The 18,478-nt window shown below is 46.4% G+C and overlaps 1 protein-coding gene across 3 annotated transcripts in view; it reads left to right on the forward strand.

Annotated features, from left to right (window-relative positions):
• Positions 1-5,210: 5,210 nt before the first annotated feature.
• The window catches only part of rttn (rotatin), a 422,229-nt gene continuing 408,961 nt past the window's right edge, over positions 5,211-18,478 (forward strand). For all 3 annotated transcript variants that reach the window (XM_070888469.1, XM_070888467.1, XM_070888468.1), the window contains exons 1-2: positions 5,211-5,441; positions 12,846-13,033. In XM_070888469.1, the coding sequence (XP_070744570.1) occupies positions 5,411-5,441; positions 12,846-13,033 (219 nt within the window). In that variant the 5' untranslated portion in view covers positions 5,211-5,410. The remainder of the gene's footprint in view (positions 5,442-12,845; positions 13,034-18,478) is intronic.

Consider the following 18,478-nt stretch of genomic DNA (forward strand, 5'->3'; position numbering starts at 1 on the left):
TGATACTGCTGCTGATGTTGATGTCTGCTTTCGACGTGATCGTTAAGATCAGGGTGGACAAGCGAGAGCCTGGTCTTGAGGCCTTTCCTCATCAACAGTTCAGTAGGGGGGACCCCGGTAAAGCGTGTGGGATCTCATGCTGTAACTAAGCAGTATGCGTGACAAGCGAGTCTGCAAAGAACCGTGAGTTACGCATTTCAGGCTCTGCTTGATGGTTTGGAGGGCCTGCTCCGCTTGACCATTGGACGCGGGTTTGAATGGTGCTGACCTCACGTGCTTGATACCATTGAGTCTCATAAACTCTTGAAACTCCAAACTCATAAAGCACGATCCGTTGTCGCTCACAACGATGTCGGGCAGACCATGAGTGGCGAACATGGCACGAAGGCTCTCAGTGGTGGTTGTGGATGTGCTGGATGACGATTACACATTCTATCCATTTGGAATACGCATCCACCACTACCAAAAACATTTTGCCTAGGAAAGGACCCGCATAGTCAATGTGGATCCTCGACCATGGTTTGGATGACCATGACCACAGACTTAGCAGTGATTCCACTGGTGCATGGCTCAACTGCATGCACACATGACTCCAAATCAGAGTCAATGCCAGGCCACCAAACGTGATGACCTGGCAATGGCCTTCATCATCACAATACCGGGATGGGTACTGTGTAAATCCCGTACAAATCTCTCCCTGCCTTTCTTGAGCATAAAAACACGATTACCCCATAGCAAACAATCAGATTCAATGGATAGTTCACCTTTGCGACGGTTGTAAGGTTTGGTCTCATCACACGCTTCCCTGGAAATGGCCGACCAATCACCATTAAGGACACAACGCTTTACAACTGATAAGGTCGGATCCTGGCTGGTGTAGGTCCTAACTTGTTGAGCAGTGACAGGCGATCCTTCATTTTCAAAGGCATCCATGACCAACAATAGGTCTGCGGGCTGTGGCGTTTCCATCTCCGGCGTGGGCAACGGTAAACGGCTCAATGCATCGGCACAATTCTCGGTGCCAGGTCTATGGCGAATGACATAATCATAGGCAGATAATGTCAGCGCCCACCTCTGGATGCGGGACGACGCATTGGTATTGATAACTCTATGCTCTGAAAACAAAGATGTGATTAGTTTCAAGCTCGAAACGAAGCCCAAACAGATACTGGTGCATCTTTTTAACCCCATATACGCAGGCTAAAGCTTCTTTTTCTACCATGCCGTAGGCTCTTTGCGCTTTAGACATGCTTCTCGACGCGTACGCAATGGGTTGTAGTTTGCCCGACTCATTGTGGATTGTTGGAGCACGCAACCAACCCCATGTGATGAAGCGTCACAAGCCAATACTAAACACTTGCACGGGTCATAATGTACCAGAAATTTGTTGCAACAAAGCAGATTTCTAGCCTTCTCGAAGGCCCTGTCTTGAGATACATCACAAACCCAGTTGTCGCCTTTTCTGAGCAGCATGTGCAGTGGCTCCAATAATGTGCTCAATTTAGGTAAGAAATTACCAAAGTAGTTGAGAAGACTAAGGAACGAATGCAGCTCCATCACATTTTGGAGTCTCATTTTTGATGGCCTCTACTTTCGAATCCGTAGGCCTGATGCCATCAGCAGCAATCTTCCTTCCCAGGAATTTGACTTCCAGTGCCATAAAGACGCACTTTGAACGTTTCAGCCTGAGCCCCACTTTGTCCAGACGACGTAGAACCTCTTCCAGGTTGTGCAGGTGTTCAGCACGGTTCTAGGGATGGACTTCAATAAACTCTCCATGTTTCTCTGAAATACGGCTGCAGCCAAGCAAATTCCAAAAGGACACCTGTTGTAAATGAACAGCCCTTTATGCGTATTGATGTATGTAAGTTTCTTCGACGATTCGACAAGCTCCTGTGTCATATAGGCCGATGTCAGATCCAATTTGGTGAACGGCTTCCCCCCAGCTAGTGTTGCAAACAGGTCATCAGCCTTTGGTAACAGGTACTGATCCTGTTTCGAAACTCAGTTGATCGTAACCTTGTAGTGTCTACAACTCCTGACAGTGCCATCACTCTTCAGCACAGGAACAATGGGACTAGCCCATTCGTTAAATTTGATCGGTGAAATGATCCCTTCACGTTGGAGTCTGCCAGTTCGATTTCGACCTTCTCCCTCATTATGTATGGGACCGCCCGGGCTTTGTGATGGACAGGTTTTGCATCCGAGTCCAGGTGGATCTGCACCTTGATTCCCGTGTAGTTGCCGATGCCCGGTTCAAACAGCGAGGGAAATTTGCTCAGCACTTGAGCACACGAAGTGTCATCCACCGATGACAAAGCTTCAATATCGTTCTAGTTCAACTTTATTTTATCGAGCCAACTCCTGCTGAACAGTGTTGGACCATTGCCTGGAACAATCCACAGAGATAGATCATGAACCGCCCCATCGTACGACACCTTGTACAACGTACGACGACTGCCAATTACTGGTATGAGCTCTTTGGCATTTACTGGACTCAGCTTGGGTTTCATGGCCTTAGTGTCCCACAGCTTTTCAAAAGTCCTCTGGCTCATAATTGACTGACTCACACCCGTGTCTAATTCCATAGATACCGGCACGTCATTCAATTTTATTTCAACCATTATTGGTTGACTCTTTGTCAGGAACGAATGTACACTATACACTTCCTCCTCGGGTATCTCGGGTTGCATTGCCAGATCTGCTCCAGATCGGTCATCATCATCCACGTGGTGTGTCGCAGCATGCTTGCTGAAATGCGGACACATCCGCTGAAGGTGCTCCATTTTCGCACAGCCTCTACAAATATACTGTCTGAAATGGCACTGATGAGGCTGATGATTACCCCCACAACTCCAACAGGTTGAAATTGGATTCGTGCCCAATGGCGGACTTCGAGCAGCTACAGGTTTCGCAAACACAGTTGGGTAGGCCCTGTCAGGTGCAGCTCTGCCAACCGACGACACAATCTGCTGCATAGTACTTGCCGTGGAGTTCTGACTCTGCGAGGATATCTGCTTTGTACTATCGACCGTGGTTAGGCAATCGTGATGGCAGTGCTCAGATCCAGCATCTCCGCAACCAGCTGCCTCCGCAGGATCACTTCGTGGTTTATCCTTACTTAAGGAAGGATATACTGGCTTTGGAGGGGGTACAGAGATGATTCACTAGGCTGATTCCGGAGATGATAGATTGAGTAGACTGGGTCTTTACTCGTTGGAGTTCAGAAGGATGAGGGGTGATCTTATAGAAACATTTAAAATAATGAAAGGGATAGACAAGATAGAGCCAGAGAGGTTGTTTCCACTGGTCGGGGAGACTAGAACTAGGGGGCACAGCCTCAAAATATGGGGGAGCCAATTTAAAACCGAGTTGAGAAGGAATTTCTTCTCCCAGAGGGTTGTGAATCTGTGGAATTCTCTGCCCAAGGAAGCAGTTGAGGCTAGCTCATTGAATGTATTCAAGTCACAGATAGATAGATTTTTAACCAATAAGGGAATTAAGGGTTATGGGGAGCGGGCGGGTAAGTGGAGTTGAGTCCACGGCCAGATCAGCCATGATCTTGTTGAGTGGCGGAGCAGGCTCGAGGGGCTAGATGGCCTACTCCCGTTCCAAATTCTTATGTTCTTATGTTTATGACTATTACAAAGACGTTGCACAGCATGTCTTCCAACGTGGTTCCAAACTTACACGACCCAGCGAGACGTCTCAGGTTGGCAACAAATTTCGACATGCCCTGGCTCTCAGAATGAACATGCTTGTAAAAGCGATATCTCGAAATAATCCCTTCTTTAGGTTTGAGATGGTCCAGAATCAAAGCACACAATTCCTCATAGGTCTTTTCCGTTGGACGTGCAGGTGAGAGAAGATTCTTTATGAGGCCATAGAATTTTGGACCACAAACCGTGAGGAAAACCGCCCTGTGCTTAACTGCGTCAGCGTCTTCATCCATCTTGTTGGCCACGAAGTACTGGTCGAGGCAATCTGTAAAATCCTCCCAGTCTTCTCCCTCCATGAATCGCTCCAGGATTCCAACGGTGCTCATTTTTTTTTGTGCATGAAAGTTCGTATTGTGCCTCATCGCCAAATGTTGCCTATGCAATAACTCAATCGGCTGAGTACCGTGAACTCAATCAGGTGCGACCTGACTCTACTTTATTAGCTCTCAAAGTGAGGATTAAACATAGAGGCTTTTTTTTATATACAAGGGCTGCACGTGTGTCTGTGGCCCAGTGACCTCCGACGGTCGCTCCACCTGGTGGCAGGTAAACCCAGGCATACATACATTACAGTTGCCTCGGCCCTAAGCTCTGGAATTCCCTGCCTAAACCTTTCCATCTCTCTACCTCTCTTTGCTCCTTCAAGACGCTCCTTAAAACCTACCTCTTTGACCAAGCCTTTAGTTACCTGATCTAAATTCAAAAGCAGCCTGTGTCATGTGAAAACAGTCATTGACATAAACCATTAAAGTATAGAGCGGCTACAATTGCTGCAGATAGCAGCGGGAGTTTCTAAGGGGCGAATGGGTGTCACTTGCTGCTTTGTCCTGTGGAACATCGCCTGGCAGGTGTGAGCGAGCTATGAGAGCACCAGAGCCAAGGGCGGCCCTGCCTGTGCCACATGTGCACTCTCCAGGCAGCGTGACTCTCAGCTACTCGCTCACAACAGTGCAGCCCAGGGACACTGGCAGCGAATGACACATTGCCCACTGGGGCCGGCCTGGCTCAGCACCCACACCTGGCCCGCCCCACACTCGCCCTGCCCTTGGCCCCGGCCTCTGGCCCCGCCCACACTCGCCCGGCCCCTGGCCCCGCCCTCATACTCGCCGGGCCCCTGGCCCCGCCCACACTCGCCCGGCCCCGAGAACTACTCCCCACAGTAGCTCCACCACTGGCCCGTCACAATGCAGGCTAGCCCCGCCCCCATATTGGCCCCGCCTCCTTACCCGTCATAATACAGGTTGGCTGTGTCCCCCACATTCGCCTGGCCTCGCCCACAATATTGCTCCGCCCCCCTGACCCGTCACAATGCAGATTCGCCACGCCCCAAACCTCCCGCAGCCTGACCCCGCCCCCAGCACGCACTCCCGCCGCACAAACCCGCGAGCCACGGCGCATGCGGACTACACCCAGAGACATTCTGGGAGTCGGGCAAGAACTACTTTACCCAGAATGCCGTGCGCTGCCCAAAAATATTGACGGCGATTAAAAACAAGTGATTCTCTGCGGGCTCCCGCGGCACAAGTCAACGCATTACTTCCATGCAACATTGTTAATGGTGCCAGTTGTGCAGGCCGGAGCTTGGATTCCTCACCCCGCGGCTTTGTGGCGGAAGTCGATGTTTTACCCGGAGCGCATTTCCAGACGGACCCGGCGGGACGGTTCAACCGGCGAAGAGCGCGCGTGCGGCCATGGAACTGAGAGCCCTCATCACCAAACTGGGTACATAGAGTGTCCGTATGTGTCAGTGTGTTTGTGAATGCAGTGCCCTGGAGTAGTGCGAGTGTGTCTGGTTATGACACAGTCCCGGCACAGTGGAGTGTATCTCGGTGTAATTCAGTGTTGTTCTCACATCTCCATGTAATGCAGTGGTAGTGTGTTGGGATTGTGATATCTCCTCAATGATCTGGGGATTTTTTTTTAACTTTGAAATATTATTTCGTAATTTACAGGTAAATGCAGTTGAAGCCATTCAGCACCTGACTGCTTTAGATAAGAACATAAGAAATAGAAGCAGGAGTGGGCCATCTGGCCCCTCGAGCCTGCTCCGCCATTTAATAAGATCATGGTTGATCTGATCTTGGCCTCAACTCCATTTCCCTGCCCGCTCCCCATAACCCTTGACTCCCCTGTAGTTCAAAAATCTGTCTATCTCTGCCTTGAATACATTCAATGACCCAGCCTCCACAACTTTCTGGGGTAGAGAATTTCAAAGATTCACGACCCACTGAGAGAAGAAATTCCTCCTTTTAAATGTGCGACCCCTTATTCTGAAACTATGCTCCCTAGTTCTAGATTCCCCCATGAGGGGAAACATCCTCTCTGCATCTACCCCATCAAGCCCCCTCAAATCTTATATGTTTCAATAAGATCACCTCTCATTCTTCTAAACTCCAATGAGTATAGGCTCAACCTTTCTTCATAAGATAACTCCTTCATTTCAGGAATCAACCAAGTGAACCTTCTCTGAACTGCCTCCAATGCAAGTATATCCCTCCGTAAATAAGGAGACCAAAACTATATGCAGTACTCCAGGTGTGGTCTCACCAACACCCTGTACAGTTGTAGCAAAACTTCTCTAGTTTTATATTCCATCCCCCTTTGGCTAGGGTACACTTGCTCCCTTCATCCAAGTCATTAATATTGAAAAGAGTTGAGGACCCAGCACTGATTCCTGTGGTACCCCACTAGTTTGCCAATCTGAAAATGCCCCATTTAACCCAACACTCTGTTTTCTGTTAGTTAACCAATCCTCTATCCATGCAAATATATTCCCCCCCCAACCCCGTGAGCTCTTACCTTGTGCAGTAACCTTTTATGTGGCACCTTATCGAATGCCTTCTGAAAATGCAAATACACCACATCTACTGGTTCCTCTTTATCTACCCTGCTCGTTACATCCTCAAAGAACTCTAGTAAATTTGTCAAACACTATTTCCCTTTCATAAAACCATGTTGCCTCTGCTTGATTGTATGATGATTTTCTAAATGTTCTGCTACTACTTAATAATGGATATTAGCATTTTCCCAATGACAGATGTTAGGTGAACTGGTCTATAGTTTGTCTCCCTCCTTTCTTGAATAGGGGCGTTACATTTGCGGTTTTTAAAATCTGCTGGGACTTCTCCATAATCAAGGGAATTTTGGTAGATTACAACCAATGCATCCACTATCTCTGCAGTCACTTCTTTTACTTGTCCACCTTTAGTCCCATTAGTTTGCCTAATACTTTTTCTCTAGTGATAGAAACTTAAAACAATCACTTACTCCCTAGAGCCCCTTGATTATCTATTACTGTTGGGATGCTTTTAGTGTCTTCTACCATGAAGACTGATGCACAATATTTGTTCAAGTCTCTGCCAGTTCCCTGTTTTCCATTATTAATTCCTCTGTCTCATTCTCTAAGGGACCAATGTTTACTTTAGCTACTCTCTTCCTTGTTACATGCATCTGTTTTAATATTTCTTGCTAGTTTACTCTATACTGTTGGCGTGAATACATGCTGGGAGATCTCAGAGATGCATTAGTCGTGACCATCTTTTTAAAAAAAAAAAGGGGATAAGTCCGACTGTGGCAACTACAGAGGAATCTCCCTGTTATCAGCCACTGGGAAAGTCGTCGCTAGAGTCCTCCTTAACCACCTTCTCCCTGTGGCTGAGGAGCTCCTTGTGGAGTCACAGTGTGGATTTCGTCCCCTACGGGGCACAACGGACATGATTTTTACAGTGCGACAGCTGCAGGAAAAATGCAGGGAACAGCACCAGCCCTTATACATGGCCGCCTTCGACCTTACAAAGGCTTTTGACACTGTCAACCGCGAGAGTCCAAGGAGCGTCCTCCTCCGTTTCGGATGCCCACAAAAGCTCATCACCATCCTCCGCCTGCTCCTCGACGACATGCAGGCCGTGATCCTTACCAAGGGATCCATTACAGACCCAATCCACATCCGGACCGGGGTCAAACAGGGCTGCGTCATCGCCCCAACCCTCTTCTCAATCTTCCTCACTGCCATGCTCCACCTCACAATCAACAAGTTGCGTGCTGTAGTGGAACTAAACTACAGAACCAGCGAGAACTTGTTCAACCTTCGTCGACTCGGGTCCAAGAGCACCCCAACATCTGTCATCGAGCTACAGTACGCGGACAAAGCCTGCGTCTGTGCACATAGAGGCCGAACTCTGAGTCAACATATTTACTGAGGCGTACGAAAGCATGGGCCCTACGCAGCGGGGCCCTGGACACCGTGGACCATTTCCCATGCCTCGAGAGCCTCATCAACAAGAGCAGACATTGATGACGAGATTCAACACCGCCTTCAGTGCAGCCTTCGGTCGCCTGAGGAAAAGAGTGTTTGAGGACCAAGCTCATGGTCTACAGGGCATAATAATACCCACCCTCCTGTGTGGCTCAGACATTGACCATGTACAGTAGACACCTCAAGTCGCTGGAGAAATACCACAAACGATGTCTCTGCAACATTCTACAAATCCCCTGGGAGGACAGACACACCAACATTAGCATCCTCGACCAGGCCAACATCCCCAGCATCGAAGCACTGACCACACTTGATCAGCTCCACTGGGCAGGCCACATCGTTTGCATGCCAGAAACGAGGCTCCCAAAGCAAGCGCTCTACTCTGATCTCCTTCACGGCAAGCAAGCCAAAGGTGGGCAGGGGAAATGTTACAAGGACACCCTCAAAGCCTCCCTGATAAAGTGCAACATCCCCACCAACACCTGGGAGACCCTGGCCAAAGACTGCCCTAAGTGGAGGAAGTGCATCCGGGAGGGCGCTGAGCACCTCGAGTCTCATCGCCGAGAGCATGTAGAAATCAAGCGCAGGCAGCGGAAAGAGCGTGCGGCAAATCTGTTCCACCCACCCCTTCCCTCAACGACTATTTGTCCCACCTGTGACAGAAACTGTGGCTCTCATTGAACTGTTCAGCCACCAAAGAACTCATTTTAAGATGGAAGCAAGTAATATGCCGTGCCCTTCAGCTCTCAGCTTTTCAGTGCTTTCTTTTCTGGATTTGATTTTTTATTTTTAGCCATTTTTTGGTTTCATTGAATTCATTTTGCCTTTTAATTGCAAGTAAGATAAAATTGGCACTTTTAAGCTGCTTCATCTACTTGCTCTTAATACGTTCATGCACCTCAATGTCCTATTTGACCCTAAACTGAGTTTCAAACTCCATTTCCTGTCCATCACTTGGCTGCTCAATTCCAGCTCTAACATTGCCTGCATCCATTCATGCCTCCCTGCTGCCACTGACACTATTATACATGTCACTGCCAAGCTCCACATCAGTGTTTTCCTTTTAACATCCCAGACTCCATGTTGCCTAAGCTTCAACGCCTCTGAAACTGCTTACTGCTTTCCGTCCTGCACTAAGTCTCGCTTTCCCACCACCCCTGACCGCCGCTGGTTCACTGCCCATCTATATATGGTGCATCGTTGAACGACAGCATGCAGACGACGCTTGCATTTGTGCACACTCGGAGGCCGAATTCCAAACCATCACCGAAGCGTACGAGAGTCTGGGCCTTGCATCAAATATCCGTAAGACAAAGCTTCTCTACCAACCTGTCCCCCCGATTATCAAGATCCATGACGAGACCTTGGACAATGTGGACCACTTTCCATACCTTGTGAGCCTACTGTCACCAAGGACAGACATCGATGACGAAGTCCAACACCGTCTTCAGTGTGCCAGTGCAGCCTTTGGTTGAGTTATCGAAGACCAGGATCTCAAACCCGAGACCAAGCTCATAGTCTACAGAGCAGTAGTGATATCCGCCCTCCTATGTGCTTCAGAGACATGAACTATGTATAGTAGGCACCTCAAAGCACTGGAGAAGTACCACCAGCGCTGCCTCCGCAAAATCCTGCAAATCCATCGGCAGGATAGGTGCACCAACGTCAGCGTTCTCTCTGAGACCAACATCCCCAGTGTTGATCACGCTCGATCAGCTTCGATGGACGGGCCACATTGTCCGCATGCCTGCTACAAGACACCCAAAGCAAGCACTCTACTCCGAGCTCCGTCACGGGAAGCGAGTCCCAGGAGGGCAGAGAAAATGCTTCAAGGACGCTCTCAAAACCTCCTTGAAAAAAATGTAACATCCCCACCGACTCTTGAGAATCCCTGGCCCAGGACGGCTCAAAGTGGAGGGGAATCATCCGAGAATGCGGCGAGCACTTTGAGTCTCTTCACCGGGAGCACGCGGAAACCAAGCACAAACAGCGGAAGGAGCGTACGACAAACCAAACACCCCATCCACCCGTCCCTTCAACCACCGTCTGCCCCACCTGTGACAGAGACTGTAGATCCCGCATTGGACTCATCAGTCACCTTAGAACTCACATTAGTGTGGAAGCAAGTCATCCTCGACTCCGAGGGACTGCCGAAGGAGGAGCTGGAGGAGGAGCTTGGCCAGGGATAGGGTGCGGTGAGATCGGGGAGTCCCTTCGGCCAGGGATAGGGCTGCGAGCATCAGGTCCTGCTCACAGCCCTCAGGACACGCTGGGAGGGCAGGAGCATGCGCGCAGGTGCCGGCAGTGTTTTCGGCGCTGGCCTGTTGCTCCGCCCCCCCCCCCAGTTCACAATGCACACCACGCTGGGACTCCGTGGACTCAGAAGAATGGTCAGGATGGGGCGACTTTTTTCCGGCGCCGTTTCCAGCACGCAAAGTCGGCGCACTTAAGGTAAGTGCGCCAAAAAAAGGTGTTGGGCAAAGTTCAGCCCATTAGTCCAGGCCTCTGGATTACTCGTCCAGTAATAGACCAGTAACCCGTCGTTCCCTTGCTGTGGGAAGTGAGTTGAAGTTCACCGAGTTGAAGTTCACCAAGTTGAAGGTGCTATCTAAATGTAAAATGTTGATTGCTGATGTCCTCTCTAGTGCAGAGGGATCCAGTGCAACAACCATGCAGAAGTGTGCTGGCAGGCGGCAGTCGCTTTGATGAGCAGGTGCGCCATGAGCTGATGTTTTATCAGTGTTTTAACCTAAACATGACTTTAAATGATTGCTTTTGATAGAGTTTTTGAAAGTTTTAACAATGAAACCCCCAAATTGGGACCTCGACACGGGGAATTCATTAAACTCCACTTCAGAAATGCAAACTAAGACCAAATTTATTCATAAGGTTAAAAACAACAACGACGTGTATTTTATATAGCACCTTTTAATGTAGTGAAACATCCCAAGGCGCTTCACAGGAGTATTATGAGATTTAAAAATTTGACACGAGCTGTATAAGTAGAAATTAGCGCAGATGCTCCTTAAAACCTACCTCTTTGATCAAGCTTGTGTGGTCGAAAGCTCATTTCAGGCTCAAAAACCTTGAATCTACTTGTTTTTTTGCCAAATATGTCACAATTTGAACTGTACATAAAAACTGATTAGCCGGTGAGGGAGAAGTCTTCCCTCTAACTTCATATTGGCTTATTGACAAAGCATTTTAAGTTGATATGAAACCTAATAGAGGCAGAACTTAACTCTGGAGTGTACATGTATTGTTCAGTGCCTTGTATGCAGTGCAGATATTGCTACCAAATGTTGCAGTAAGCGATACAATCTTAGCAACAGAAGTTCGAGTAACTGAGCTTTTAGCTTTGTAAAGACATATCAGCATTAGGAATAAAGGTTTGCCCAACTATAGCTATTGATTCTTTTGGATTAACCCTGCTCTGAACTGAAGAGCTCCACTGAATGGAATCAGAGACCCAGATAATCTGGGGTCTACAGCTTGGAAAATTGCAAAGTTCTATAAGTTAAGATTTTAGAGCCCTTTTTCAGCATTTCCTGATTTGATTCTGCAGGTGTGTTTGTCATGCCTATATTTTGATGTTCCTGTATTGGGAAGTGATCTCTTTGGGTCACCCTTGTTTTTTTATTTGCAGTCAGTTGTGGGTTGTGTTAGGCTCTGCTATGTAATGTTGGTAGTTCAGTTCCTGATCAGTGGAAATGAGGGCAAGCAGCTCCCACATTTGCTTTCAGTTGCTTGAGCCTGGGACTGTTTATACTATGAAGTGCCCAGGTCTCCTATTGGCTGTACAGGGGTACTGCTATAATCTAAAAATGCCATCTCAGATCCTTACCGACCCTAATTACTAATAAGATTACATAGGAGGGATATACAGCACAGAAACAGGCCATTTGGCCCAACCATTCTTTGCTGGTGTTTATGCTGCACTTGAGCCACCTCCTGTCTTTCCTCATCTAAATATATCAGCATAACCTCCTATTCCCTTCTCCCTCGTATACTTATCTAACCCCTTAAATGCATCTGTTATTCGCTTCAACCACTCCCTGTGGTAGTGAGTTCCACACTCTTGCCACTTTCTGGGTAAAGAAGTTTCTTCTGAATTCACTATTTGATTTCTTGGTGACTATCTTTTATTAATGGCTTTTAGTTTTGCTCTTCCCCACAAGTGAAAACAATGGATCCACTCTCTCTCTATCCACTCTATCAAAACCGTTCATGATTATGAAGACCTCTATTAGATCACCTCTCATCCTTCTCTTTTCAAGAGAAAAGAGATCCAGCCTGTTTATCCTTTCCTGTTTGGTGTACCCTGGCATTTCTGGTATCATCCTTGTAAATCTACTCTGCACCCTCTTCAGTGCCTCTATATCCTTTTCATAATATGGTGACCAGAATTGCGCATAGTACTCCAAGGTTAGATACAAGTTTAGCATAACTTCACTACTTTTCAATTCTATCCCTCTAGAAATAAACCCTAGTGCTTGGTTTGCATTTTTATGGCCTTGTTAACTTGTGTTGCAACTTTGTGATTTGTGTATTTGTACTCCTAGATCTCTTTGCTCCTCTACCCCATTTAGATTCTTTTAGTAATAAGTGATCTCCCTATTTTTACCAATACCCTGTACCCCACATTTATTTGTGTTGAATTTCATTTGCCATTTATGTGTCCATTCTGCAAGTTTATTAATGTCAAGCTTTTAATTTTTGCAGTCCTCCTCAGTATTGACTCGCCCCCAATTTGGTGTCGTCCACAAATTTAGAAATTGTGTTTTCGATTCCAAAGTCTAAATGGTTAATATAAATCTAGAAGTAATGCAAATTTTCAAAGAGGACCTCAACTTTTACTCTCTTTCTTGTAGGTCACCAGCTGGTGGAAATTCGAGTTCGAGCACTGAGCAATATTTTGTGCAAAATTGATCATGGTTTGATTTCTGTTATTGATCTGGCTCAAGAAAAGAGCCTTTTCATTCGACTATTTGAATGGTTCAACTTTCCAACCGTTCCGATGCAGGCAGAAGTACTCGCCCTATGTAGTCGCCTTGTAAAGGTGAGTTATTTGCACATCACCTCCTTCAGTGTATTTTATTGTAAGTGTATGAGAGGAATCACTTAAATGTGCCTGGTATTGAGAAGTGGAATGAATACTCTTGCCCTTTGTGTCAGCTGTGACTCAGTGGGTCACATACTTGCCTCTGAGTCGGAAGGTTGTGGGTTCAAGTCCCACTCCAGGAACTTGAGCACATAAATCTAGGCTGACACTCCAGTGCATTGCTGAGGGAGTTTCGGATGAGACGTTAAATCGAGGCCCCGTCTGCCCTCTCAGGTGGACGTAAAAGATTCGTTGGCACTATTTCGAAGAAGAGCAGGAGAGTTATCCCCGATGTCCTGGCCAATACTTATCCCTCAATCAACATAACAGAAACAGATTACCTGGTCATTATCACATTGCTGTTTGTGGGAGCTTGCTGTGTGCAAATTGACTGCCGCGTTTCCTACATTACAAAAGTGACTACACTCCAAAAGTACTTCATTGGCTGTAAAGCACTTTGAGATGTCTGGTGGTCGTGAAGGGCGCTATATATTCTATTTTGAAAATTCCAACCACGTTTATAAATAAAATTGGATGTATGAATATTGAGACAAGAAAAGGGATCCTGTAGCACCAGCTTTCTGGCCATTTTTATAAACTATACTTTTAATCCTCAAATCCAAAACCTCCAAGAAAGAACAGTGCTGTTTGGCAAGCTTGTGGGGATGGCTTAGGGAATAGGATTGACTGGCAGGAGTTCGAGCCAGGCTAACCTGACTAGGGTGCATTCATATGCAAATGTACATTTCACACTGATAGGCTGGGTGGAAGGGAACCCAGGCTGATTGATGTCATCACCATCTAAAGTGATTACTGGGAACAATACCCCAAGAGGTAACTCAGACACTATTGCCTTTGCATTATTGTCTTCCAAGAGATAAGCCAGTTAAGTCAGATCATTTTAAGATCGAAACCCATTACCTGCTTATCAACTCGGGAAACATCAGACATCCAGTAATCAGCACCCATTGTCTCTCCAGGTGCAAGGCCTGGGAGTGGGAAAACAAAATATCATTTTTCACAAAGATTTCAAAGGCTACAAGCCACTCCAGGCCACGGGGGTGGGGTCCAGACAGATCATCTGAGTCAATCCATCGGTCAGTATTGGTGGGAGGAAAGGTGATGGGTTTTGAGGATATAAGAAGCTCCAGCTCAAGAAAAATCAAGAAAAAGCTCAAGCGGAAGCTCTGGTAAGCTGAAGTTCAAGCTCAAGTTCGAAGCTGTCTTCTTTTCAATGAAACACCGCCAGCAGCTGACCGCTGCTCTTCAACCCTCACCAATGGATCTCGACTCAAACTGGAACTTGGATACTGCGTCGGTGGCATGGAACCAGGAGCGAGACGTACAGGAAGAAGCTGCAAGTGAGACAACGGGCAATCAGGGTAAGCATATTGCCGGCGCCTACACATCTGCAAGACCACTTAGCTGTGTGAGGGAGTGACTGTAAGTCCCAACCAAACCCAAGGGGTTTTAGTACAGGGAGTGGTCCTGTGTTAGTTTAGTTCACTGGAGGGTTCTTTTATTAAGCCGTGGTAACTTAGCACGGCAGGGCTTATTGGATAAGCCAGGGTTGTACTGTTTTGCACTGTTTGAGTGGTTTTGTTAATCTTATTAAACACAATACGGTTGAGCCTGAAAAACGTGTATCTGAGGCTGATCTGTCCATATAATCCCTATCGTCCAGAACTTCTTGTAGGAGGTGCTTTTGCGGTATGCCCGAGAAAACCACCTACAATCCGGGCAATGTTGCTCAGTGTTGAGGCCTGCCAATAGCGAACTCTGGTTGGCTTCATCACTGTTCCTATAAGCCTGGTGATTTATGTAGTCAGTGGAATAGACTGTATGATTTACAGCATGTTGTGAAATCCCTACTTGGCTGTTCTGGTTTAGATTTCTTTTTGAACTGCAGTGAACTCCAACTATTTTCCAAAACTTTAGCAAAGGACCTTGAGGATAGGTATTGAGGGTGATGTACACCTACATTTTGGGGGAATCTGGATCATACACCAGGAATGTGATGGCTAAATATGTACTTCCAGGTTAACTATATGAAAGTATTACAATGATCATTATACCTCTCCAGCCTTAATCTATTTCACCTATTTTTCTCCTTCTCAAAGTGTACCACCAATCAAAGTATACAGTTTACATGACTGCTGCTTATGTACTTGTTCTGTTTTTGCTTAATATTTTTGAAGTAATATGAGGTTTGAATTCTTCACGTACCCCTTTCGAAGACTTGAGTGAGACCTTATAAAGACATAAGATAAGTCTAGTAAAGAAAGAACAAATTTGCATTTATATCGCATCTTTCACAACCATGGGACTTCCCAAATGCATGACAGCCAACAAATTACTTTTTGACAGAAAATGCTGGAAATTTCAGCGGGTCAGACAGCATCTGTGGAGCAAAAAACAGAGTTAACGTTTCAGGTCGACACCCCTTAGTCAGAACTGGTGAATGTTCAAAAAGAACAGATTCTTAAAGAGCATTGAAAGGGGGAGGGGAAGAAAAAACAAAAGGGGAGGTCTGTGATAGGGTGGAAGGCAGGAGAGATTAGAGAGACAAAAGGGATGATGGGCCGAATTGAAATGGTAATGGCAGAAGTTGAGTCCAGAAGGCTGTAAAGTGCCTAAACGAAGGATGAGATGCTGTTCCTCGAGCTTGTGTTGAGCTTCATTGGAACAGTGTAGGAGGCCGAGGATGGAGATGTCAGAATGGGAGTGGAGCGGGGAATTAAAATGACAGGTGACTGGAAGCTCAGGGTCACGCTTACAGACTGAACGGAGGGGGTGTTGGGGATGACTGCAGAATGGACCAGGATGTTGCGGAGGAAGCGCTCCTTTTGGAATGCTGGGAGGGGAGGGGAAGATGTGATTGGTGGTGGGATCACGCTGGAGGTGGTGGAAATGGCGGAGGATGATCCGTTGAATGTGGAGGCTGGTGGAGTGAAAGGTGAGGACAAGGGGGGAACCCTGTCGTGGTTCTGAGAGTGGGGGGAAGTGGTAAGAGCAGAGGTGCAGGAAATAGAACGAACACGGTTGAGGGCCATATTCACCACGGCGGAGGGGAATCCTTGGTTGAGGAAAATGGAAGACGTGTCAGAGCACTAGTGTGAAAGGTGACGACGTCCGAGCAGATGAGACGGAGAAACTGGGAGAATGGAATGGAGTCCTTACAGGATGCGGGGTGGGAGGAAGTGTAGTCCAGGTAGCTGTGGGAGTCATTTGGTTTTTGGTGGATACTGGTCGATAGCCTATCCCCAGAAATGGATACACAAGTCGAGGAAGGGAAGGGAAGAGATGTTGCCTGACCCGCTGAGATTTCCAGCATTTTCTGTTTTTATTTTAGGTTCCAGTATCTGCAGTATTTTTAATTACGTTTTGAAGTGTAGTCAACTGTTGTAATGTAAGGAAATGTTGCAGCCAATTTGCGCACAAAGCCCCACAAACAGCAATAAAATTAATGACCGGATAATCTGTTTTGGTGATGTTGGTTGAGGGGTAAGTATTGGACAGGACACTGGGAGAACTCCCTTGCTCTTCTTCAAATAGCGCCAAATGATCTTTTATGTCCACCCGATAGGGCAGGCGGGGCTTCGGTTTAATGTCTCATCTGAAAGATGGCACCTCCGACAATGCAGCACTCCCTCAGTGCTGCACTGACGTGTCAATTTAGATTATGTGCCCAAGTCTTTGGAAAGGGGCTTGAACCCATTTAGTCTACATGGATTTTAGCAAGGCTTTTGACTAGGTTCCACAAGTCAGAAAATGAAAAGCCCATGGGATCCAAGTAAAGTGGCAAGTTGGATCCTAAATTGGCTCAGTGACAGGAAGCAAAGGGTATTGGTCGATGTGTATTTTTGTGACTGGAGGACTGTTCCCAATGGGGTTCTGCAGGGCTCAGTACTAGGTCTATTTCTTTTTGTGGTTGATATATCAATGATTTAGACTTCAATGTAGGGGGCATGATTAAGATGTTTGCAGATGATACAAAAATTGGCTGTGTGTTTGATAGTGAAGATAGCTGTAGACTGCAGGAAGATATCAATTGACTAGTTCGGTGGACAGAAAAGTGGCAAATGGAATTCAATCCATAGAAGTGTGAGGAAATGCATTTTGGGAGGGCTAACAAGGCAAGGGAATACACAATAAATGGGTAGGTTACTGTAGGGGTAAAAAGGAGGCTTCTCTCCCTCAGGGCGGATTACCTGATATAGATAATTGACACCTCGCCCTTCGCCCTCTGGAAGTAAACAAATGAAACCTCAGGTTTACTGGCTTTATTTCAAGCAATGCACGGGAAGGTTCAGTCGTGGAAACTCCGAAATACATGAGGTTTTGAGTATAATTTATACAGGCTTTGGAAAGGAGCTATCCTCCTACAAAATCATCAATAGATCTATTGCTATCAGCGGAGTTAAATTGATTTGTTGACTCTTATTAGACTGGCTCTGAGTGGTATATGCAACTGTCCATCTCCCATCATTGTGTTGTTCCATTATTTGCCCTCTCGCCCAGTCTACATGTTGCCGAAAGTAACTGTTCCAAAATACTGGCTTCCTTATCTCTTCCTCAGAGACTTCTAATAAAAATTGTAACTGGTGACTTTGGCTGTTTAAGAGTTAACTAAGGTTCAGGATACAATTTTAAAGTGTTATAACTGTGCTGTACCTACATAAGCACTTGTTACATACATAGGCAATCGATATGTCTAATACTGATTAGTTCACCACCTTTCTGTCTGCTACAATTTATCCCTTACAGTTACTGAGAAGTGAAAAGGAACAGAGGGACCTTGGAGTGCATGTCCACAGATCCCTGAAGGTAGCGGGACAGGTAGATAAAGTGGTTAAGAAGGCATATGGAATACTTTCCTTTATTAGCCATGGCATATGATACAAGAGAAGGGAGGTTATGCTTGAACTGTTTTTTTTAAAAAGCACTAGTTAGGCTACAGTTAGAATCCCAGTTAATTCAGAGACTTGGGGCTCAAGTTTCGACCCGAGTTGCTCCTATTTTTTTGGAGCAACTAGTTTAGAATGGAGCATCTTAGAAATTGCAATTCTCGGCATTTAGTTTGCTCCAGTTCTAGTGAGTTAGAACAGTTTCATTTTAGAACAGATTTTTTTTCAAAAGGGGGCATGTCCAGCCACTTACACCTGTTTTGCAAGTTTAGGCAGCGAAAGCTTACTCCAAACTAACTTAGAATGGAGTAAGTGTAGATTTTTGTACGCTCAGAAAATCCTTGCCGACACTTATAAATCAGGCACAGGGAACGAAAGATGGGGGGGGCGGGAGGGAAATTTACAAGCGTTATAACTGTGCTGTACCTACATAAGCACTTGTTACATACATAGGCAATCGATATGTCTAATACTGACACTTCACTTTTACAAATAA

The sequence above is a fragment of the Pristiophorus japonicus genome, chromosome 1, assembly GCF_044704955.1.
Source record: "Pristiophorus japonicus isolate sPriJap1 chromosome 1, sPriJap1.hap1, whole genome shotgun sequence".
NCBI classification, from domain to species: domain Eukaryota; kingdom Metazoa; phylum Chordata; class Chondrichthyes; family Pristiophoridae; genus Pristiophorus; species Pristiophorus japonicus.